At 39.1% G+C, this 25,171-nt stretch overlaps 1 protein-coding gene across 2 annotated transcripts in view; it reads left to right on the plus strand.

Moving 5' to 3' along the window:
* The first annotated feature begins 91 nt into the window (after window positions 1-91).
* The window catches only part of GRK4 (G protein-coupled receptor kinase 4), a 40,450-nt gene continuing 15,370 nt past the window's right edge, over window positions 92-25,171 (plus strand). Inside the window, exons 1-10 of one of the 2 annotated variants that reach the window (XR_001206228.3) lie at window positions 92-444; window positions 10,537-10,623; window positions 11,274-11,386; window positions 15,380-15,457; window positions 16,370-16,470; window positions 17,820-17,912; window positions 19,267-19,330; window positions 20,080-20,220; window positions 21,223-21,413; window positions 24,873-24,910. Coding sequence is in view for 1 of the 2 variants with exons in the window: in XM_013178896.3 (XP_013034350.1) it covers window positions 393-444; window positions 10,537-10,623; window positions 11,274-11,386; window positions 15,380-15,457; window positions 16,370-16,470; window positions 17,820-17,912; window positions 19,267-19,330; window positions 20,080-20,220; window positions 21,223-21,413; window positions 24,873-24,910 (958 nt within the window). In the remaining variant the exon portion in view is untranslated. The remainder of the gene's footprint in view (window positions 445-10,536; window positions 10,624-11,273; window positions 11,387-15,379; window positions 15,458-16,369; window positions 16,471-17,819; window positions 17,913-19,266; window positions 19,331-20,079; window positions 20,221-21,222; window positions 21,414-24,872; window positions 24,911-25,171) is intronic. The other variant, XM_013178896.3, reaches the window with a different exon arrangement.

The raw sequence follows: 25,171 nt of genomic DNA on the forward strand, positions 1-25,171 counted from the left end.
ACGAATCCCAGCATGCAAAGCGCGGCGGGGCGCACGGGAGACGCCGAGCTGTGCCGCGCGGGGGCTGCTGGGAGTTGTAGTTTCGGCGAGGGGGAAAGGCAGAGGCGGAGTTGCCGGAGGAGGAGGAGGAGAAGGGCGGCGAGCTATGGTCGGGGCGGGCGGGCGCTGCCTGCTCCTTGCCTCCGCCCTCGGGGAAGGGGAAGCCGGTGCCGGGCCGAGCAGCGGGTGATGATGGGGAAGAGGCGAGCGCAGCGCTGAGGGGCCGCGGGGCCGGATGAGCGGCGGCGCGGCGCTGGCGGGGCGGGAGGAGGAGGAAGAAGAAGACGGAGAAGGAGAAGGAGGAGAAGAGGGGGCGACGGAGGCTGCCCTGAGGGGAAGGAGCCCCCCCGACCATGGAGATCGAGAACATCGTGGCCAACACGGTGCTGCTGAAAGCCCGGGAGGGTGAGAGCTGAGGGGGGGAGGGAGGAAGAGGAGGGGAGGGCTGAGGGAGGAAGGGGGCCGGGGTGAGGGGAGGGAGAGGGGCCGAGCCCTGCTTCGCACCACGGAGGTTTTAGGACCCTTCTGCTGTCGGGCTGCTTCGGAGAGACTCGTCCGCCTGTGCCTGCAAAAGGGCCGAGGGACCCCAGGCTTCTGTGGAAGACCCCGACCCTTCGTCTGCCCGCAACGGCCGCCTCAGGGAAGCGGCCGCCTGCACCGTGCAGATGAGTTTTTCGTCACGTTGTGGGTTATTTCCATGGGGTCAAACCTGCCAGTTTATTCCCCAGAGCACCTGGACCTGAAGATTCCTCTCCCACCTAACAAACGTCTTTAATAGATGCAAAATTCCACTTACTGCAACCATTTTAGTAGATACAAAACTTCACATAGCAAACGATCATTGTTTACAAAAACCTCCTGAAATAAGATTATACTACTCCTTTTTCACATATATAGCTTTCCATTAAACGGCCACTTGAAAGCCTCTCCAGATTACCACTGCGCTCTGTGTGGAGTCTGTTTTTCAGCGACGAAATGCGCAGATTCTTCTTGGATTGGATCCTGCTTTTCTTAATTGCCTTGAGAAGTCCCATTAGTTTAGTTGAGCTGTTTAAAGTGAGTAAGAACAACAGAATCTTCTCCTGTATGTTTTGCAAGTTCCTCCAACTCTAAATGGGTTTGGCACTTACGCCATATGTGTATCCAGTTAAGTTTGCCTTAAGCAGCAAGAGAGGAAAATCAACTTTCTGGCTTTGAAGTGGGGTTTAAAAACCAGAGCAGCGATCACAATTTGGGCTATTTCCCAACTTCAGCTGAAAAGACCACCTCAAACCGTAGGACATGTTTTGGCTGGTTTCACTGACAGTACATGTCTGTGGTGCTGCCTGGATTTGGAGTTTGCATTGAAGTGATCTGAGAAATGAAGGGAAAGTGGAATCTGGCTCAAAACTTTACTGTGCCCAAACGCTTACCACAAAGAGTGGAGTGGTAGTCTGGAAAAGCTTTTAAGTGGCTGCTTAATGTCAGGTTGCCTCTTTAGTTAAGGTTTCACTATGTTTAAAATAAATTACAGTGGTAGAACTGACCAAACAAGATATTTTAATGAACTAAATGAAAGTCTGACAGGAGAAGATCAGCTCTACCTGATGTGAAGCTTTAAAAAGTAGTGGTAATAAACTGTTACTCTTTTGTACCTTCAGATGGCCTGGGCTTTTTTAGTGTAAGCATGCCCAATAATGCCATTTCTGGCTTTAAAACTCCACTGGGGGAGGGACTTGTACCTTTTCAAGTCTGTGCCCCTGTGCTTGGGGTAGTTAGCGCATCATGTTTTTCAGAATGCTCCCTAAAATGAAAGTAGTTTCTGTCTGTTGCATTGTCTTTGCTGATCTGTCTGGCTTACTCCTGTTGGGACCATCCCATAAAATCCCTGTCCCAGCCCTCTTCTTATGTGCCTGGTGTGCTTTAAAGGAACGAAATTTGTAAAGACAATATGTGAAGTAGTTTATTTCAGTGTAATGTATTCATCACTGAAAGGGCCTCACAACTGGGACAGAAAAGCAGATTTACAATTCTTTTTTCTTACCGCTTCCATTTAGTCTTACTGTATAGTGTATGGAGAGGTGCGAGGGAGTGGAAGAGTGCAGGACTACTGTTGCTCATGGAAGAAGGTGAAATCCTAAACTAGCATGGAATAACAGCTTACCTGATTTTCATGTGCAGGCTTGAGGCATATCAGTAATTCTTTCTCCAGTTTCTCAGTGTATTGCAGATGAGAAAAGTGTTTACCTGTATAAATATATCAGTTGTATAAGCAAAAGCAGTGAGGTGGGAAGTACTGAGCTCTTGTTTTCTAGTTACCAGGAACATGCTGAAAGAAATTAGTTTAGGCTTAATTATGGTTTGCATGGTTCCCTGTCTAACTTGAGGTGCCTTCATGATGAAGATGATGGTAAGAGAAAATCGTATTCTTGAAAGCATCTTGCTAAGTCTTTTAGCCCTAGAGGTAACTTAGCTTCATTTTACAAACACAGAATGTGAATGAATGATGTTGTGTCCTTGCCCTTATCTGGTATGGCAGAGGCTTAATCAGAATTCAGAAATGCCTGGTAAATAGTGTCACTTCTAAAGAAAATTATAACTGGGCACATAAACCAGACCTGACATTCAAAATTGTGATCCCAAATTTGTGTTCCTCAGTTTCCTCTAATTTTAGGCAGTAATGTTTTTGCATGTGAATGCTGTTTGCGTGTGCACATCATTGGGGTTTTGCATTTGTAGATGCACAGAATTAGCACACCTTGGACAGCTAGGTGCATGTCTAGTGTCTAAAGCTGATCTTACACATATAAAGCTTGCTGCATGTAACTGGAGAGCCAGGAACAAATAAGTGTTCTTAGACAGAATGTAGTTTTTCTGCTACTTTCTCTGCTACAGAATAAAACCCAAGTGGTATGGCTGTCTGCCTTCAAGTTAACAGTCTTGCTGATAATTTGTTTCGGTAGAGGCACGAATCATCTAGTTCACTTGGTGTGATGATAAGGTTGGTTTATACAAGTTTGCTAGTCCCAGTTTTGAGGTCAGATCAACCCCCTGCTTTCCCCCAGCCTCCAAACTTCCAACGCTGTTTTGTTGCTGTTCTCTGAGAGGATTTTAAAAATGTTTTCATAAAATGAGTTATTTTAATAGAAGCCTCGCACTTTCCAATAATGGCTTGTAATAATATCTCTGCAGCAGCTACAACACTTCTTTATGCGAAGGAGGAAAGCTGTGAGAATTACTTAGCTCCTTTTAACGTGACTTTGTAAACAATCAGATCATCACACATGGGTGTTCGTGGTGGCTAGCAATGACTTTTGTAGGTACCTAGTGCCAGAAAATGCTGTGATAACATAGAGTAAGTACCCTGTGGTGCTTTACAGCTGAAAGATGGAAGAGTCGGGAGCTGTAGTGGGAGTTTTCTCTTTCTTCCACTTTTCCAGTTGACCTGCTTGTGCTGAGAGACTGTGCTGCTTGTCCGCAGTGGGATTTGCCTCCAGGTGAAAATTGTAGTGCAAGGTGCTCTGGCATTCCCTGCCCCAGTTCCTTGGGATAAGTGGCCTGCGCTAATCCAGCACCCTTCCTCTTCTGCATACTTTGCTTTTTAAGGGTAATCTCTGGGAAAGAAAACTTCCTCTATAGGTCAGCCCGATGGAGGAACAGCACAAGTGACTCAGTAGAAAAACAAGAGATTATAAAGCAAACCTGAAGTTGATTTTGTGAGCGCTGTAGTGCAGGAACTGAGATATAAAAACGGCTAAGTGATAGTGATGTGTGAACTGGGAGACAGACAGTGAACAGCCTTGCAGTTTCATGATCTCCTTACTCAGACTTCTCACATACAGGGATTTTTATGTGTAAAAGAATATAGCAATATAAATTTTAGTTTTGTACAAGAGCAGAGGAATTAACAAATTCATTTTTTCCTAGCAGAAACATCTTTGAAATTAGTATCTCTTAAAAATATTGAAGAATTTAACCCAGACATATGACCAAATAATAAATATAAGCTAGGTTATTCTGAAAGAAATCTAAAAGTTCAGGAACAAAACTGCATTTTGTGTTTTATACTGGCTTTTCTCTTTATATTGGTAGCTTCTGTTTTTCATAGCCATTTCAATCACTCTCAATAAATCCTTTGAGTAGATGTAAGCTCCAAGTTCACTTTAGCATCCCACATGTAATCGGTGAGGTTTTGAAAGAAGTTCATCTCTGGATATTTTAAACTGCTTAAGAGCCTTCCTTTTTTCATTGCCTAAAGTAATATTCTCCAGAAATACTACCAAGGGGTAGATCTGGAGGTCCTTTGAAGTCAATGGCAGTTCGCTCCAACTGGGGACCCGTGCCAAGAGCACATTTCAAACATACCTGGTCCATTTGCATCCACTTGCAAATGCATTCCTACTGCCCTGGCAGGAGCAGATTGCAAATGAGAACGGAGTCTGCTGGTAGGCATATAATGTGCTGCGTGCCGCGATTAGGTTAAGCTGAATTAAGATCATGCCTCAATCGGAAGCGGAGTTTCCCCCAAGCTCTTGGTTGTGTTGGTTCAAGCCTGTGGTTGCCGAAGGGGTCCGACGGTTTATAGGTCCAATTGGAAAGTAATCATGGGTACGTGGGTTGTTAAGGTGTTTTTTTCCCCTGTGTTGTTGGGTGGTGGTTTTTTTTTTAATTCCAAAATTAGATTTCAGATGGATCAGCGAGCTCCTGTGCGTTTGGTAATTGTTCAGTGCAACCCAAGGATGGAGTTAGCAGGAACCTTTTGGTAACAGAATGCAATCGCAGTTTGGTTTCAGCTAATCTCGAAAGATACCTGCTTCAGAATTGAAACTTTGTTGGGGTAACACCTCACAAAAAATAAGCAGCCCACTCAAATGGTGTGTTTGATCTGTCTGGGTCTAAAAGTAACTGAAATAATTCTGCAAGCAAAATTAACCCTACTTTTGCTTGCAGTAAAAGGTAACAACTCCATATAGTATTGGTGATGATACATGGGCAAATATCCTGTAATGAGTGTGGTTGTAATTAGGAACAAAATCTGAAGGAGAGTGCTCAATTCACTGCAGCTTGGCTATCAAACTGAACTAAAATTGATAATTACTTAAGGAGTATGAGTAAGTGGGAAACCAAGGCACACTCATACCCAGAACTGCACTCTTCACAGTCCATTCACCGGCAGCAGATATAAATTTTAACGTGAGAGCACTGCGAGTTTTTGCAGTTGCTGTTATTTTTGTCTGTTCTTCCCTTATTTGCCTCCTCTGTTCTGTTGCGCTCCCTTATTGCATTGTGTTTTAAATTGCTGTAAACTCATTGTGGCAGGAAACATGTCTTCCTGTGTTTGTACAGAATTATGCACGATGTCTGCCTTTTTGTCCTTTATTTAATGAACTGTAAGAAGAATGCATGCGGGCATGTTGGAATCTAAATAATTACATTTACTAAATAAACACAACATGAGAGGCCTAGTTATTGATATACATTGCTGCTTTGCTGCTTTCTAATGCGGCAATTAGAGCCAGAGGCTTCACGATGTACTTTAAGGAGTTAACGGTTCTTCCATGTCTTCTACAGTCAGTGCGTGCCGTCGTGATAAAGAACCCTTGTTCGTCAAGGAGCTATCTGTAAACTTGGAGATTTCTTGCTTTTTTCTGTTGTTTCTTTCCTTGGTAAACCCTGCATATTAAGCTGTTGTGAAAGACGTGTTATGGATGTTGCACTGTTTGACTTCAGGGTTAGTTTAATAAAATCTAGGTCAGATCAGCAGTTACTTGAGTCGATACAAGACTTTGATACCTCGTTGCTGAAGAAGTGCAGAAGCTGTTCAGCATAAAATCACAGATTCATTAAGGCTGGAAAAGATCTCCAAGATCATCTGGTCCAACGACCCCCCAGCCACCAGTATCGCCCACTAGACCATGTCCTTACACATATTTACTGGAATTGGATGTAGAGCTGAGGGGAAGAACCAGTAGCTCAAATGGTTGTAGCAGTGGGAACACTATGTGGTGGGGCACGTACACAACCTGCAAAAGTGCACACAGAGACACGTGTGGTTTTTAACCGCTTCCAGTGCTGCTGCTCTATCAGATGAGTGAGAGGACTCCAGGTTTACCTTGCTGAAGGCCCACTCTAGGCATCTGAATACTGGCATGTGAGCAATATTATCTTTAAAATGCCATGAAAGTCTGTAATCTGTTGTAGTCTTCTAGGTGTTTGTGTACTGACCTCTTGCACTTTTGCTTCTGCTGGTGTTCAGAAGCTCCTTGGCCTTTTTAATGCTGAAGGGTTAGGCGCCTACCTTGTGCTGAAACCTGAACTTTCAGCTCCCCGTCTCTATATATGTGTGGTGCATCTAAAATTCAGAAGGAGAATGGCACTCTGTTCAACCTAGTTGTGAAGCTGTGACCAGGCTTGTGTTTCTTGACACCTCAGTTCCCAGGAGAACATCTGGCTGGTGCCATGGAGAAGGGTGCAGGCACCCCGCAAAGTGCTACTGCGAGCTGTCTGGAATTGTAAGCATCATGAGTAAAGCGACGTTGGGTGTGAACTCGTCTCCTGGCCTGAAGTTAGCAGTAGTCTTTCACCACTTCGGAGTTTACTGTTATGATCTGTGGACCTGAGGAGTTAATTCTGTGGTGCTGTGTGCCTTGAAGGTGGATTTTGCATGGTCAAGGCTTACCATGGCAGGTCATTGCTTAGTGGACAATGCTTACAAACATCTTTGTACTGTAAGGCCATCACCGAGCTTGAATATTTTGATTTCTTGGTGAAAGGTTTCAATCCTTTTCATGAGTGGATTGAAGGAAAATGTGGCTGCGAGTAGGAGGAGCTCATGTGAGTTTAAATTTTTTTAGGAAACTTGTCTGCAACTTTTTCTGCTGTAGGATAGGTTTATTCCAAGACAGTGTATGTACCTGGATTATCCTTTTGCCTCTCCGTGTAGGTGATGTAGAGCTCCTGAATCAATCCTTTTGCATTTTGAAGTGAACCACTCGAACGACTTGTGCAGGAAGGGGCATGTGGTAGGTCCTTGTCTTGATGCAGTTGGGCGCTCTCAGAGCTCGTCTGGGTGTGGTCTGGTATGAATTTCTCAGCCGGTATCTGATGATCTGCTTTGTGGACTCTGTTTTGCAAGAGTGATGTTGTAGCAATCGTGCACCCCTGCGCAGCTGCGTGCTTCTCAACCACAGGGGTGCACCGGCAGGGAAGCTAGGGCTCGGAGGTCACCGAGCAGCTCAGGAGCAGAATGTCAGTGACAGTATCAGCCCCTGAATCTGTGCACTTGATTAACCAAAGACAGGATGATACTTCTCAGTATTTTCATTCTGTAGGACAGAAACCAAGTTTTCTCTCTCTGTCCACCTTGAGGAAGACTGGCTAGCAATGATCCTTCAACGTTGTGCTCAACGAAATGAACATCGTGCTTCTTGTCCATAAGGGAGGTCACTGTGGCACTGGGCAGTCTGTCTGCTGGTTTGAAAAATATTGCAATTTGTGTAAATCTGTTTCCACGCCAGATTGCTTCGTTTTACCGCAGTAGTTTCTTTTTTTGCAATTATTTTTGTTTCTACTGATGAATAAGCCAGCCACTTTACGTGTTCACAAATGGTGCTTTGAAGACTTTTTTTTTTTTCAAGTTGGAAAATGAAAGCATCTTAACTTCCACATACCTGATTTTAGAACGTATTCTTTTAAGAGGCAAAAACACGTAAAGAGGCAAATGCTGAGATTCTAACTCTGAGAAGGTAATTTGGGAAGGAGGAGAAGGTTCTTATGTACTTGAAACTGTAATTGCAGCGTTTCCCCATTGTCATGGTGGATTGCTGCATCCACCCTTCTTTTTATAAAAGATGAGTCGCTTCAACTTGCACATCGTTCTAGCCAACAATTACATCTGAAAGAGGTGAGAGTGGTAATTCATCTGAAACGCACAGGTCAACCATAAAGCAGACTAGTCTAATGGCTTTGTTGCTGCCGTGTTGGAAAGTAAGCCATTGGTCTTTCTACAAGAATTTTAGCTCAAGTATTTTAGAATGAGATCCAGAACAGAAGCTCTGAAATCAATATTAAGACACTCTCACAAACCACAGCTGTTAGAATTTAATTTCATACTTGTTTTGAACTGCCTCAGAAATGGAAAAATACGCTTTTCTGCTGTTAGGGAATAATATGACAAATGAATTGTTCTCCTCCATAACTTTTACCAGAAATGGCTAATTTATCTGTAAATTATGGAGCTCATACATCCTCTTCACATTATTGGGACATAAAGACCTTCTGTGCCTTCTCTTGGAATCTAAGAACAGGCAGTTCAGAGAAAAAGAAAGCTTGATGATTTAGTTGATGCTTATGAGCATTTGATTCTTGCGTATCATTAATAAATTATGTAGCCTTTATTGAATTCTCTGAGATGAGAAATGCAACTGTATTAGAGTGTGTGGTCTCTTGTAGAATGAAGTTCACAAAGGTCGCACAGGAACCAACTTGCCAAATATTTGCAGCAAAATACAGCAGGCTGCCTTGAGCTGGACTTGAAGTATGATGTACAAATCCTCATTTTTAGTGCTAATTTTTTCTTTTGCTGTGCTTTAGAAGATATATATCGCAGTTTGGTTTTACTTTTTTCATGCAGCATTGTGGTGTAAATTTGGGTCAGTTTGTCGTTCGTGGTCTATGCTCGTTGTGCTGGGTCGTGCACAAGAGTCGTTCTGAGCAGTTTCTGAAAGAAGAAATTTAACTTCAGTGGACCTTGCTGCTTAGTGTAAGTTTCAGTGGCATGGTTAAAAATAAGGTTGATGCTTCCGTCCAATGTTTTTCTTCATGTAACAATCTATTCTCAGTCCTTTTCTACTCAGTGCACATGTACAGGCTGTCAATGTTTAGTATTCCTTGATTTTGTCGGTGTTCAGCTCTATAAGAAATACATCTCTTGGCTGTGTGTGGTTTGGTTTTGTTTTTTTTTTTTTCCCAAGTATATATTCAACTCTTTCTTAAACATCAAAAATATTTTGTCAATCTATTGGAAGTTTGCTTTAATGATGCTGGTAATGTTAAAGCTTCACATATAGTTCTGCTATTGCATAAAGTAGGCATTTCTGTTCTAAAGTATTTTGGAAGGTGGATGACCTACAAAGCAACGTGAGGAAGGATTGCTGTAGAAGGCTTTTAGGGAGTATGTATCAGTTCAAAGAGTATCTGCAAGCCAGCTCTTTAAGGTTTTGTATTTCGTATTTGTTTACTTTTCTGCTGATAACTAGAGTTGAGAGTTTTGTTGCAGCAGCACAGTGAGACATCAGTGTTCCCATTAGCAAAGATCATTTAAATTTGATTAGAGCTAAGATACGCTGAGCTGGAGCTGCTCTGGCAGCAGCGGTGGAACCCTTCAAGATACAAGTTTGAGTGAAGTGTTCATTTAGATCTGTTTTATTATTCTGAAGGTGTTAGTTCCTTTCTCCCTAACAATTTTGTTCTGAAAGACCTAAGAGCACTGTTTGCTGCTTGGTTTCTATTCGGGTTACATAGGGTAACTCCCTTCCTCCCTCTCCCATTGTGGTTAACAGTATGCAGTGCTTTGATACAGTTAGAAAGTCTCTGTGCACTTTTGCTGCTATTCTGTCATGTGGAAACGCATCTGGCCGTATCACTTAGTAAAATCTTCTTTTAAAATATTCCGCAGCACAGAAATTTCTCTTCCGCTGAAATGTTTTGCAATGAAAAAGAAATGTGTTCCTGTGTGTCCATCTGTCTCTGCTTTTTTGATAAGTACGCAGGTCTTCTGCAAATGCAACTGGCTTCCTCAGGTCAAAGTGATGCGCTAAAATTCCATTTTTAACATAGAAAACGGAGCACTAGTGAATTTTTGCAAACCAATCTAAAAATATTGTAGCTTCTTTTAATCGCTTCAATACAAGAACTAAAAACTGAAGCATTGAAAAGATCTGGACTCGACAACAATTAAGTTCTGTCTACTGTTATGTATCTTAACATAGCCTAGAATAAATAGCATGTATTTGATCAGTGCCCACTCATTTATCCCTAGGGGTCTACTACTATTATCTCTACAGCTTTTAAAAACAAATAAACAACTTGACTATTCAAAAAATGCATTTAAAAACTTGAAGTGTTTTGTTACTTGACTGTAATGCCTTCCATTCTTCACTGGTTGAGATGTAACTCCCAGATTTTTTTGGTTTCTGACTTTGCTGATGTTTCAGTTTTGTTTGCAATTTTCAGAATTCCTAGCTATTTGCCTTTTCTTTGCAGACAGATTCTGTATGCACAGCCAGAGCCAATGTTTGTGTTGCAAAGAAACTTTCTGCATTTGTAGTGTTTTGTATAAAAGTTTCTCTACATAAAGTTTGTTACTGATTTGGATATCCTTGTCGATGGATTTCTTTTTAGACGTGAAAAGCAACCTGACAGATCTGTGCAGAAGTGACTTAATTTTATGCTGCTTGGAATCAGAGTTTATTTTGACGTGATGTTGTGTTTTACATTGCTTTTTTGTTTTTCCTCTAGGCAAACGAAGTGGGCGTAGCAAAAAATGGAAAGAAATGCTGAAGTTGCCGCCTGTTAGTCATTGTGAAAGCATTAGATGCTCAATCGGTAGGTATCCTCTAGAGCAGTCTGTCTGATCCTTGAGAAGGAAGAGGGTAAGTTTGGTGGTGTTAAATGGAAGACTTCTACCTGCTCCGAATGCAGAGCATTTGGACCTTTAACATGACGGAGAATTTATGGGAAAGTAAATTTACAAGAAGATAGAAGCTGCATCGTAGCTCCTTATTTATTAAAGGAAACTGCTTCTGAAAGATAAATTTGCAAAACTATGAACTGGAAAAGGGAATCGTATTGTAATTTGAATGGCATGGAAATAAATTTCCTTTTCTTAGTCTTGTAATCATTTTTTAGTCTTTTCTGGTTTTAGTCTATATTCCTTCTTTGCAAAGAGTCATGTTTGCACTGGTGTTGCTATTTCACAGTATTGTTGATTTCCAGCCTCATCCTAAGTGAAACTTAACTAAATCATTCAATGTGCTTTTGGTTTTTGTAAATGTGATAGTCTATCAGAGACAAATGTGGCTGGAAGAGTGTGTTTCACTATTTATCAGGATGATTTCGATGATGTCTTTGTTAAACATGTTAACGTAAAATCTTGACGCTTTAGTGGTTTTTTCTGTCCCATTCTCAAATGGGAATAAGGATCTTGCTGTGGCAAAGATAAAAATAGAGATATCTACTTCTCATCTGTTTCTCAGAAAGAGATTATAACCAGCTTTGCGACAAACAGCCAATAGGAAGACTTCTCTTCAGGCAGTTCTGTGACTCCAGACCAGACTTGAAAAGATGCATTGAATTTCTGGACGCAGTGGTAAGCAGTGAGAAATGGGACATGGATATCCGTAGGCAATAGCTTATCCTCTTTTTTTGTTTTTGTTTTTTGAAAAAAAGTTTGAATTTTCGTATTAGTTTTGGCTGAGATGGAGTTGATGAATTTTCAGAGTAGCTTGTATGGTGCTGTGTTTTGGATTTGTGACCAAAGCATTGCTGATAACACCACTGTGTTAGCTATCGCTGAATAGTGCTTACACAGCATCAAGGCCTTCTCGTTTCTCACTCTGCACCGCCAGTGAGCAGGCTGGGGGGCACAAGAAGCTGGGAGGGGACACAGCTCGGATGGCTGATGCCAGCTGGCAAAAGCTATATTCCATACAACATCTGAATCTGACTTTCTTGGTTTCCTCTTTAGCTAAACCACTCTTTTCTTTTTCTTGTATTAGCAGGTTTGTACTTGCCAGCTATAAAACTGTAACTTTTGATGGACGTCAATAAATTCTGGCTCTGCTTCTTAAAGGAAGATGTTTATTCTAAAATCTGTGCCATCTTGGCATGGACAGAAGTATAAAAATGGCATGATGGGAATAAGAGAAATAATTCTAGAGAGACCATGCCATTTGTCTTCTGGAGCCTAAAAGGATGTGTTTACAAGGAGTATTACGTTACTCGGACTTGAAAATGTTATAAACAGATTTCAAAATGCTGCAACTGGCATGCAGGCTAGTCTAGCCCTAGGCTAACTGGCCCTAGGCTAGTCACAGTGTGCTATTTAAAAACTACAGTGGAGATGGAAATTTAGGGAACTATGGAAGGAGGGAAAACAGATTCTAGAGAGCAAGGGAAAAGGAAGTGTTTTGATATCTTTGCGTTTTGGTATCTAACTCTAAAGAATGAGGGGAAGGAGGAAGTGTCCCCACAGCCATGTTTGGTAAAAATCCGTAAACTAAGCCCACAAGGGGAGGGGAAGAGTGATGGGAAGAGTAGGCAGGCACACACCAGGCCTTAGGAGAAGAGAATAAGAGCTCAGGGCATTTATTTCGTCCTTCTCTCTCATAGTTAATTCAAGACCAGTAAGATAGTCTGAAGCTGAGACTGCTGCCAAAACAACATTTTTTTTCTCATCCCACCCATTTTTTGTTCTAATATATGTTCAAATGAACAAAGAAGAGAGAAGCAAGGTATTAGTGCTGCTTACACGCATGCTAAAATACAATCTTAGAATGCGGGATGCTTCTGAAAGGTGCAGGGTGTAAGAAAGTACATGGGTTTATTGCTGTCTCTCCACCATTTCTTCATTCCCCCCGTCGGCATATAAAGTGAGACACTCCATCAGCTAAAAGGAACTTTTGGTGTGAAATGGAAAGTAGAATCGCCTTCTGTTTGTGGTCATGTGGTACCTGTTTTAATTTTGGGAATCCAGAACAATATTTTTACTTTATTGGAATAAACATATCTCGTCTTCATTCTGCATGGTGTTGCAGCTCAGAAGAAGCAACAGTGGTGACCGTTTTTCTGTGGTCAATGAATCTTTGTGTAATTAGGCTTACTCTCCAGGTGCACTTCATCATACTCTTCTGACATGTAGGAGCTATTTCTAATACCAAATTTCACAGACCAATTTGGCAATGGTATATGTAGAATGAATTGAATGGAAATCCATTTGGTAGAGTTAAATAGCCTGAGGTGAATGCAAACGAGTTTTTGCTGAGCCAGACACAGCGGGGAGACCACTGACAACGGCAGATGTAACATCATTGTTTACAATTTCTGTACGTTTTTATTCCCTAAGAGCTTGTATAAAAAGTAGTAGAATCTTAAACAGCGCAAAAGAGAAAAAAAATCATGTGCGTGACTGTAAGACATGGGTGTCTTTGCAGATGTTATTTTTCAAGTGAAATTGTTTCTAAGAAGCTACTGTCTTACACTAACTGAATATATTGAATTGTTTTAAAATATGCAACCTATAATGTTTTGTGGGTTGCAACACTTGTATGAGTTCTAAGAAGTCTGTCATAGTTGAGATAATCCGACATAAGAGATGATTTCATGATTTACTTTTTTTTAAACTTCCATTTGAAAAATCTTGGTGAAGAAGCACACTTGGGAATCACTGAAATGAGAAGACTCTGAAAAGCTAAGATAACTCTAATCTGAGTCTCATGATCCAAAAGCTAGCATGCTCCCTTGATCAAGGAAGTGAGATAAAATATCTGCTATCTCTTCCAAATGATTTGTGAGCTAGCCTGATTCTCCTTTCTGGACTGAACTTCAGCAAGCTTGTTCAAGGTTTTTTTTTTCCCATTTGTTCTTTTTACTTTTTCTGTAAGGTGGTGATGTGAAGGGGAAGGCTGTGGCTGTGGAGTCTTTATATCAGGTTGTGCCAGATCACGTTGGCTTTTTTTGTTTGTTTATTTTTGATTTGTTTTTCTTTTAAATTGTAGACTTAATCCTTCTGAGAATAAACTTTCTGGCATAGAATGACCATAGAGTGTCTTAAGAGCCTGGCATATTAACTTTAAGAGTTTTCTGATTCTCTTATATGAAGCAATGTGGTTTCAGCGTCATGATTATGTTAGGAGGCCAAAATTAAGGTGTTACAATGCTACTTCTGTCTACATGTTTTGAGCAGTAAGACTGGTAAGTTTTAACTCTTGCGAAGGTGTGACCTTAAAGTCTGGAGTCAGCTTGTGGCTTTACAGAAAAGAAGAGTTGTGAAATCGTTGAATAAAACTAACAGAAAAATTAAAGCGAAGAATTAAAGTTATCCAATCATCCAGTGACTCATTTCACTAGCTGGGGACAAGGTTACTCAAGTATGAAAAAGAATGGGTGGCAACTCAAACTTCCCTCTAAACCTCAGTGAGTAACAGAGCTTAGCTGACAAGACTGTCTCTTAAACTTCCTTTTAAATACAGTATCTGTGTAAAACGGTATGCCAACGGCATTGGCAGAGTTGAAAATGTTAAAAAGCGTTAAGTGCACTGCTGTGGTTGATTAACTTTTCTGACTTGGTAAGGTTGTTTGGTAGATGAAGAAGAGTTGTGTGCCATTAGACTGGTTGTTGTGGAATTAAAGTAGCAAAACCAATGGCTTGGAATTGTTTATGGATTTGAGCACTGTGTTGAAGTGGTTGATACCATAATGTTTCAGCAGAAGATGTTGATGACGTTGCAGTGAGTCACTGTGGCTTAGCTGATTGATTGCAGGACTCGAGATGAAGGTTTCTGTAATTTCCAGTATTGTATGTTTGTTTGGCTCTTGAGCTGTCATTTTTATTTAATGTCTTGCTTTATAAAGGTATACAACTTCTTCTCTACTGATTAGATCGATTACTTGGAACTTCCTCTGAGGTTTTTAATGATTGTTGTCCTAATATGCCAGTGTTATTATGGGTGATGCAGTCCTCCGTTCTGGAGGTCTGCCCTATATTCTTTGTTCCTGGGTGCATGCATTTACATTTTGAGATATGAAATAAACTTTGGTTGAGTTGGCCCAGCTTACCAAGTTAACACAGGTTGCTGTTGGAGATTGTTCTTTTCCAATTAATCTTTCCTCAGCTCCTGTGTTATCTTTAAGCGTCATAACTTCTGATGTCTGCTTCTAGATTATTCCTTAAAATTATTAATAGTAACCAGTCCTTGGAGCTTTTCAGTACCAGTGTGTTTGATGTTTTCTTTCCAAACATAGTTACCTCTGGAGCTCTATCAAACTGCCAGTTTTTTTATCTGAAAAACACCAAATGTCACAGTGTTCTTTTTCTACATCTCAGTCCATATTTTACTAAGTCAAAAACTTCACAAGATGTTCTATCTACTCAGTTTTATTATCTCAAGGAATGAAGAAGGGTCAGTTTTAGATATCATTTCTTTTCCAGTTAACACGGCCTTATAGAAAGTAGTAATTTTATTCCAATCTTACCTAAAACTGTAATAAAAAAGGTGGGGGGGATGATTTACTTAGCATCATGTGAAAGACTGGAGTATTAAATATCTCTACCATAATTTAATTTTCAATTCTATTCCCCTAGGCCGAATATGAGGTATCTTCAGATGAAAAGCGTATAGACTGTGGCCTGAAAGTCTTAGAGACCTACTTCACTAATGGGGTAATTACGTTGTACTGTAAGATATTGTCAAATGTGTTGTAAATTTCAGATACGCTAGACATTCAAGTTGTCACGATGTTTTTAGAAAATTGATGTTCAAACTTTGTTAGTCCAATTTTTGGCTTTCTGAAATGTGTACTGCCTTCTAAAATTGTGAAAGTTACCTGCTTAAGCAGATATTTTGCTGTTAAAACTATTGTAATTGTGACTTACTCTCCTATGCTTTCAAATTAAAATACTGGTCTTAGGTAAAGATATATTTTTAAACAAATTTGTTTAGCCTCCAAGGAAAGACTTATTAACAAAGAAACTCAGTCTGTTCTTTGATGTCTGACAGAAGCTTTTCAGTGAATATGTAATTACATATCTGCTTTGTATGAACAGACTCTCCTGCGTCTCTTACGTCAGTCACCCTGAAAAAGGCTTTACCCCATATGAATGTCTTTCAGCAGCCTTAAAAGCAGATAGACTCCAAGTTTGGAACATCTTCTCAGATAGTCTCTTTGGAACTACCATAAGTCATATGCCCTTTTGGCGAAAAACAGATTTGTTTGGGCTGGTTTGAAATAATTTCCCAAACTGTGTGGGTGTTTTTCTCCTCCCTTCAATCCTGCCAAAGCAAGTAGATAACATGCTCTTGTGGTAGTAGACCTATCGAAAGAAAAAGAAGGTTGTATTATTGCCAAATCTGTTTCCCAGGATATTGAAATAGAAATGCATTGAATGTTCTTTTTGGGGAACAAATAGAAAATTTGTCTGAATCTGACTTCTGTAGTTTTCTCATTAGCCAAACCATTCTTTTCCTTTTCCCATAGTAGCCAGTTTTATTTTCAATTTAGAACTTTCACTCTATTAATTTACAAAATTGTTTTCATTGTTGTCTTTTGTTTGTTTGTTTTAAATAATGTGAAGTCTGCAGCACACTTGCCAGAAATACCTCAGGAAACAGTAAATGAATGTAAAGCAAGACTGGAAAAGAACCCTTCTAAAGACCTTTTTGTGGACTGTACCAGGTAAGTTAAAAATGCATACTGCTGTGTTTATGTATCTCGAGAGAAATTTATGCATTTGAGACAAATGAAAGGTGAAGTTATTACACCAAGAAATATTTGGTGTCTGACCTGAGTGTAGGTAAGATATTTGGAAAAGATTAATTGAAAAGACTAGGTTTTTCCTTCAGAAACTATGCTTAACTTCTGCAGAACTTTTTCTTTAATGCTGTTTTTGCTGAAAATTGCATTATCTTCAGGTGGTTTAGCTGCTACCAAATATTCTTTACATTAGAATGGTATTTCTTTATTATATTTTTAACTTTTGAGGGAGTTCTCCTCTGTGATAAAGGTACGTACAAAATCTAAAATTAAGTTAAGGATCGGGACTTGAAAGGCTTGTGAATGCTGTTACACAATTTGTGGTTCTTGATAATGGGTTGAACTGAGGCCAACAGTTATATTCCACTAAGGTGGCCGGTTAGAAGATTGATCGTGGTAATTAACACAAACTCGTTCTGTTCAGAAGTCACGCAGTGATATTTCACACAGCTGCAGAAGGGAAGGCTTTTCTTGGAGGGACTGTACCTGTTTACAAGTGTTGCATGTCTTTCTAAAGCCTTCATGCGTCTAATACTACTGGTTTTTCAAGGCATGCTTGGTCATGTCGGAAGGCTTACAATATGTTTTGTCACTGCTTGGGTCATCTCCCTGGCAACAAAAATCAGCATAGTTTATAACCACCTGAGATTAGAAGATTGAAAGGGATGTGTGAGAACACCTAATAAAACATGTCTCAAATGGAAGAAGATCTGTCTTGTAGTCATGCCCTTTCCTCCGTCCAACAAATACCTGAGTACAGTTTGATTGACTTCCTTGTTTTGTTTCACCTCGTTGTGTTTACTTTAAGGAGAATGATAAAGATGCATGGAGTTCAGGTTTGGATGTGTTATTTAGCATTCCAATTTCAAATCCTAGAATAAAACTTCACCTACCAGCTTCCAGAGAATGTATAAAAGCTTATAGATCCTTTCTTGTAAATACCTTTCAGAGGTCATATTTGTGGGGCCATAGTTACATTGCATAACTGCTGATAGGCCAGTGTTTAGGGGGGCTCGAAGACAGTGAGAATACAATGGTCAAACTTTCTAGTTGCTGTAAGTAACAGTAGTTTGGCATTCACTAGTGTTTCGGCAGGAACAGTTTTCTGTGGCAGCCACTCTGTGAGATATCTAGGTTAAAACCATTGTAAAGCACAATGACTGGGTTTTTCTGCCTACAATTTCATTGATTATGTTGATTTTAATAGATTGGTCTGCTGCTTCATCAGTTTCTCAGTATAATTCTGACTGAGTTTATTTTCCTGTTGCTAGAATTGTCCATGAATACCTAAGCAGGAGACCTTTTGAAGCTTACCAAGAAAGTGTGTTTTTTTCCCGTTTTTTACAGTGGAAATGGCTGGAAAAGTAAGTGTATTTTTTTATAATGTTTGTAGGATAATTTTGCTTTGCTTTGTGACCAGTTCTGCTTGTTAGGCTATAAATGCTGTAGAGCCCTAATGGATACCATTGCTTATTTGAGAAATTATGATCGGAAAGACAAGGTGTAAATGATCATGTTCATGGGACAGTGAGAGAGCCACTACTCTAACTGAAGTATCTGTTCAGGAGTCTTTATGTAGTGAATTTGTATTACGTAAATGCAAATTTATTATATTTCTGTATGTTTGGCTGCCAAGTGTGCAGTGGGATAAAAATCTTTCTTGGGAATTCTGTCAGTCTAGTTTTAAATGTAGTCTAATTAGTAGTTAATGTTATAAAAGTAGATTAATCTGTTATGTGACTGGGTAACTAATCATTTTTTTCAAGGTGGTAGAGACAGATCTAGTAATTAAGACAGCAAGATTTTTCTTTACCAGAAAATAGTCTTTTGAATCAGTACTAAATGAATGTCTAGACTTTTTCACAAGGTTGAAATTGGTACAAATTCATTCTTATTCAGCGCTTTTGGGAATTGTGATCGCCTATTCAAGCATTAAGGTGTTTTGAGCATGAATTTTATAGTAAATTCTAATTACCCTGTGTCTCTGACTGAATTAGTAGCAAAAGCCAGGAAGAGAACTAGGGAAGTTACTCAAACAATTAAACCAAATGAACATCCATTTGCTGTATTGAGAACAAAGCTGCATTAACAGTGAATGCTCCTTAAAAAAAAAAAACCTGCTCACCACCATGAAATAGCCCTGCCCTGATGCATGTTTAGCAGTATTTTAGCATAGAATGGCTGACGTATTTACTGCTTCCAGTTATCTCTTCCTCTTCCACTACATCAAAACCTAAACAATTTCTTAAATTGCTCTTGAATCACTGTTGCATATCACAACTCTCTTTTTTTCTGAAAAAGTGAAACAGCAAAGCAAAGAACAGTTTACCTTTTTTAATGCTGCATTGTAAGCGTGATCTCGCTGAAAAGCAGCCTACATGTCAGCGTACTGCAACTAAGGAAGAAAACTGGAGGTAATAACTTGACTGCTGATGAGATCAGATAAGGCTCTAACCCTAAATGACACAGCTTTATTTTTTTTTTCATGCTATTTTGAATATCTGGTGACCACATGAAGGGACCCATGGTTCTAATCAGTGCATCCCTCTCATTTTAAGTTCAGCTTGTTATAATGCTGTCTTCATGAGGTCAAAGCAACTGTTATTAAGCCAGATGCCATTGAACAGGAAGGACAAAATGAGGACAGACCTCGGGGTGGGGAGGGATTACAAACTCTTATAATTCTTGTTACAGTAATTGTTTCTTTCTGTTAATCAGGCAGCCAGTAACCAAGCACACATTTAGGCATTACCGAGTACTAGGCAAAGGTGGATTTGGAGAGGTGAGTACAGAGGTATCTTACTGTAAGGTACTGCATTAACCTTAAACTTTAATACAGAGGAAACGCAGGTTTGTTTGTTTATTTACTTTTTTACTCTTGGCTCTAACAATCTACATTTTGACATCAGCTGGCAAACTGTCATCAGCCCAAACTGCTTTCTTTTAATGTCTTATTATGGTAGATCATGCACAAAATTGGAGAAAACTTCCCCTGACTATGACAATAGTTGCTTCTGTTTAGAATTTTTACTTGGCATTGAGAACATAGTTTTGTTTCTACTTAGTAATTACATAGTGTATTCATAAATTTTATGTGAAAATCTCTATATTTATTTCATTCCCTTTACAATTCACTGTTCTGTTTTTTAAATCTTTCAACTGTATCCCTGTATCGAAGGGAAAGGAAGGTTACAAAATTACATAAGACGTTAGTCCTCTGTCCTGCTTTTCTAGATATATACTGTTATCACAGTTGGGTATTTCACCAATACAAGACCTGCAGTTTTACTGAACTATTCAATCCCAGCAAACGTGCCTTGGCTCCTATATAGTGTTGTTTCACTTCTGTTATAGCTTTTGTGACACTCTTAAGTTGTTCTGTGGGTGAAAGTGCTGTTTTGATACTTACAGGCCTTCATTTTCTGAGATCATTCAAGAGTTTGGGGAAAAAAAAAGGAAGATACATATATTTTAAGAAAAACAAAACTTTATGTAAAACTAGTGTCTCTGACACACCTTCTCTCTTTTTAGGTGTGTGCCTGTCAAGTACGGGCAACAGGAAAAATGTATGCATGTAAGAAGCTAGAAAAAAAGAGAATAAAGAAGAGGAAAGGTGAATCAATGGCTCTAAATGAAAAAAGAATTCTGGAAAAAGTGAATAGTAGGTTTGTAGTAAGTATCTAGTTCTGATCTTGTTCTCGTGAGTTTGTCCTGCATTGTTTGCTTCATTTCAGTCTTTTCCGGGAGCTTTTGGCATAAGATATTTTCTAATTGATTTAGAGAATGTGTGACAGCTAAAATAAATGATTGATAGAGTAACTAGTATGCTTTATGTGATTATTAGTAGTTCAGTGCAGAAAGTTTTTATACCCAGTATTGAATTAGTTTTAGTCTGCCTGTTAAATTTAGCATTATATTACATTGTCTTAAAATTGTTTTCCTTGAATGTGCTTTGAATTCTGCTTTAAAACTTCAAATGCACTTTTAAAGCATTTACCTGAAACTGAAGGAAATAAAACTGTGGTGTTCTTCCAGCCCTATCACCACTTCATTCCAAATACAGCAAGAAGAAAGACTTTAAGGAGCTGTACTAAATCTTTACTGCTGGCAAATTCTAAGCCAGGCAAATAAGCAGTTATTTGAAAGAAATGGAATAGAAATTACACATTTGTTCTTAAATATTTTTTTTTAGTTTCTGTAGCGTAGGGCAGCTTTGAGTCTTGTGTAAGCTCAGGAAGATGTTTTAGCAATGCGTAACTGCTGAGGTATTAATAAAATAAGGTATACATGTATGTTGTTTTATAAAGTGTAGTATAGATAACATGCAGCTGAGGGTTCTCGTCAATAAATCTGTTGTCTGGATGGGGCTCTATGGGTATCTAAACAGATATGTTCCTAAACTGCTGCATGTGGTGATACAGAGTTTGTTTATACATGCAAGCTAGTCTGGATTCCTTTGTCTTGAAGTACTTTACTCCAGGAAGATTAACATGATAGGGTTGCTCAAGGTGTAACCTTACTGGACAAGAAAAAATTCTCCGATTTGCTGGTTTCTCTCTCTTTTTTTTTTCCTCCAATGAATTCATATATTGCTTATGTTGGAAAGAGGAGCTATGAATTGTATTGGAGTTTATGAGCAAATAATGGTCATCTTCTCCTCCGTCCCCTTTTCAGGTTAGTTTATCCTATACATATGAGACGAAAGATGCCCTGTGTTTAGTACTAACCATAATGAATGGAGGGGATTTGAAATTTCACATATATAACATGGGAAATCCTGGCTTTGATGAAGAAAGGGCTATTTTCTATGCTGCAGAACTGTGCTGTGGTCTGGAGGATTTACAGAAGGAGAGAATTGTTTACAGGTGAGTACCATCTTTAGTACCAGCTCATACCTTGATATTTCCATGTCTTTTTGGCATTAAACATATGAATTGTTTTCTATTAAAGCATACTTGTATTCAAACTTATAGTGAAAGAAGCAAAAAAAATGTAGTTGTTTTTTCACCATGTGTCCCTTAAAATTATTGATCTTACTTGTCTTCTTACTGTTTATTCTGGTCTAGGTACTTGCTGAATTCTAAAACATTTTAAAAAAAAGTTTCAAGATTTGTTTGCAAACTGATAGAAAATCATGATTTGCAAAGCAAATTGATTAGCAATTCAAATAAATAAGTAAGCTTTAGGAAAATGTATTTGCATTCCTGTCCACTCTGAAGTAGATGTTCACAGAAGACTGAAGTCCTTTGCTGCGTTGCTCATTACACCCATGTCAGTCATAATCTTGCATAGCTTCCATATAGTGAGTCTTAGACTTTTTCCATCCTCTGTGTGGAAGTCTAACATACCCACACAGCAGTCAGTCTCAGACATTAGCAGAACCACAGAGTAAATTGGACTTACACATTGTTCCCTAAAGAGTTTGGCTAATCTTGTGATGATATGCAGTGCATTTTCGTGTGTGTGTAGGAGGGAAGCAAGGATAAATTGAAGAGGCATGTTTTCACTCATTATTCTCACGTGGATCAGCTACAAGTATGTAATTTCTTGCTTCCCAAGTGAAAACAAATGTGATTGTTTAAAAACAAAAACAAAACCCACAGCCCTTGTGTTCAAGTTCAACTTGTTAGCTATTTGCATGCTAGATCTTCAAGCACATATGTTAAATCCTGGTGTCATCTGTAATTTCAGACTTCAGAGTGGTCATGGTGTCTAATCTGTCCTTTTTTGTTCTGTTTTTCATCAATTTCCAATTATTGGGAGTTTTTATGGCCTGCTACGAAAACGCGGTTTGTGAGCAAGGAAAAAAGTAGTTTCACAACCAACTCGTGGGTAAAATTGCATCTTAATGAAAAAATGGGAATTATTTTTAGTTCTGTGTTCATAATGAAATGATGGACCAAGAGTCAGTGCATGTGCTAGTACCAGAATAATCTGTATGCTCAGGGTGAAAAAGAAAGAGCTTAAATATAATCATAATACCTGAAGACCTTATGACATTATTTAAACAACTCAGTATAGGACATACTAAGGGAGTATGTCCTTTAAAGTAACTCCTTCATACTAAGGGAGTTACTGCCCTCTAAATAAATGGGTGAAAGGAGACTCCAATTATACCATGTCAACTCAGCCACACTTGAGGACTAAAACCAGAAAACGTTTGGATAATTTTATGATCTCAGTAGAATTACTTTTGGCCCTGCTCTTATTAATAAAGAATGACCAATTCCATGCAAGAAAAAGTCTTGTTTTTTTCTCCTTTGCTAAAAGTAGTTTTTTTTCCTGATGATCTGATTTTTTTTCCATATGTATTTCTTCTTGTACAATGTATTTAGGACCATAGTTTTACATTTTCCATTTTTACAGTCAAGAAGCCAAAAAAGGTGGTCAAAGAAGTATTCAGGATGTCACTACTTGCAGTGATATGTTACATGATCAAAATTCTCTGCCAGGCATCTTAAAGGAAGTGCATTTAGGAATCAATACATAGAAAATGTATGATTAATGAACCAGAAAGACTGGAAGAATTGTCCATAATTATTTTACTCTCACCAAAGAAGTTTTGTTGGCAACCTCCAGTAGTAATGTTTTTGTGGGGGACAGAACAATCTGAAGTATGTTTTCACTATTTCTGCCATTTATTTTTCCTAATTGTGATAACTAATATTTTTCATTTTCTGGAGCAAGAAGATACAGAAGGAAGGTTCTTTGTCTCTTGCTGTCATTTAAAAAGTAGTCAATACTGAAAGGACCACTGAATTTCCAAAACCAAAGCTAGTTCTTCTTATTGTTGCCCTATCCCAAGAACTATTAAATCTCTTCCCGGTGGAAGGGACTGAGCCAGGTTACGTGTTCAGTAGCAGCTTGTGAAACTATCTGTAACTTGCCGTATGTTGCTGACATTAGAAAAAACAAGCAAACAGACAGGAACGAGTAGTAGAGTTGTTCTTCCGTCTGCTACAGAAACCGTTTGATATGTAGATCAAAATCAGGATTCGCATGGAACAGGGTGGGGAACAAATACTACCTCCTTTCTTAAAGGGACTTCGGTGCTGCAGTTTTACTGCTGGAGTTACCTGTCTCTGCAAGGGTGGTAGTGTTTTTTTTTTTTTTTATCACATAAGCTGTTGTGAGATCTAGATTTGGCTCTCAAACTCATGTAGGTGCCCAAAGCTCCACTGCTCAATGTGCCTGCAAGGCCAAGATTACCTGTTGAATACACAGTGTATAAACGAAATAGCTCCTTGCCCATCTCCTGCTTTTGCTTCAGAGCAGACACCTTTACACTGAAAGCCCTTGAAGGATTTCATTCAGTGCTGTTCAGTGACTGCACTGAGTTCCAGACCCTACGTGAAGCACTTCTTCATCAGAGAACCCCTGAGTTAGCAGACGATGGTAACAATTCCAGATAATCTTGAGAGTATTACATTTATTTCACATCTTTGTATCAAGAAATTTTCAGTGCAGGAGGGCTGCTGTAAGCTATAGCAAAAATAGACCACTGCATGCCTAGTCCAATTAAAAAAGGATATATTTTTAAATCTATTTTTTAAATGAACCTCTTAATTTGGGGGGGGGAGGGGGGTAGAGATTTGAATATCCCATAACATGTTTGTTTTTTTCTTTTGTTCTATAAATTGCACAATTGCAACACAGCAAATTAATTGCTCTTTTACTCTTTCTTGAGTCTTGCTAACACTTAATAGCTAAGGAATGTTTCATGTGAAACTTCTGTTCTCAGGAAAAGAAGTAGCAGAGACTCTTAGGAGAAAGTTGACTGCAAACAATCCTATCTAGATGCAAGTGCCTAGCAAGCTTTAGAAGCTGCATGTCCAAAATAAAGGAATTGAGTTTGAATGGATGATGCTTAAGTGTATGCTTTTAGTTCTCTTTGTTGATGTTCTGCCAGCATGGGATGAAATGGAGCACCAAACTGCAGCAAGTACTGACTTGTCTTGCTGGTGTGGGTTTGCATGGCTAATTGCTCAGGAGAAAGGCCTTCCACTTGTGAGCACAAGCTTGGTTGTAAGATGGTGGTTTTTCATATCAGGATTTTAGTGTTGTGTGTCTCTCATCTGTGAATTTTTTTTTATTTATTTTTTAGCATAAATGGAATAAAGAGGTGGGAAACTCAACAGTTCTGTGGTTAAACTGTTTGTATTACAGGTCCTCAATGTTACAACTTTTTTGTATACAGGTGAAAGCTGGAAAAATACCTTTTATCAGAGCCATTATAAGAAGTCCTGTATTGCCTCAGTTACCGTTCATGATGGCCAATAATTTTACCTCTATATAATTCATATTTTTTTCTGTTTAATTTGTAGAGACCTGAAACCTGAGAATATACTCCTTGATGACTGTGGTAAGTAAAAAATTTTAAAATTGGAAATCAGGAATTACAAAACTAATTAACACTGTGCCAGAAATCAAAGGAATTAAATGACATCTTCATAACAGGAGGGACCTGACTGACAAATGTTAATATTCTAACGTGTTTTAATTAGTAAATAAATAAATAAATAAAAACAACAAAAAAAACTGTCCATGCTTTTTAGAGAGTATGAGAAAATAATGTGGCTGCGGAAGAGGAGAACAACACATAATGTTGTAGGGGTCAGTTTCG

The sequence above is a fragment of the Anser cygnoides genome, chromosome 4, assembly GCF_040182565.1.
Source record: "Anser cygnoides isolate HZ-2024a breed goose chromosome 4, Taihu_goose_T2T_genome, whole genome shotgun sequence".
Taxonomy (NCBI): Eukaryota; Metazoa; Chordata; class Aves; order Anseriformes; family Anatidae; genus Anser; species Anser cygnoides.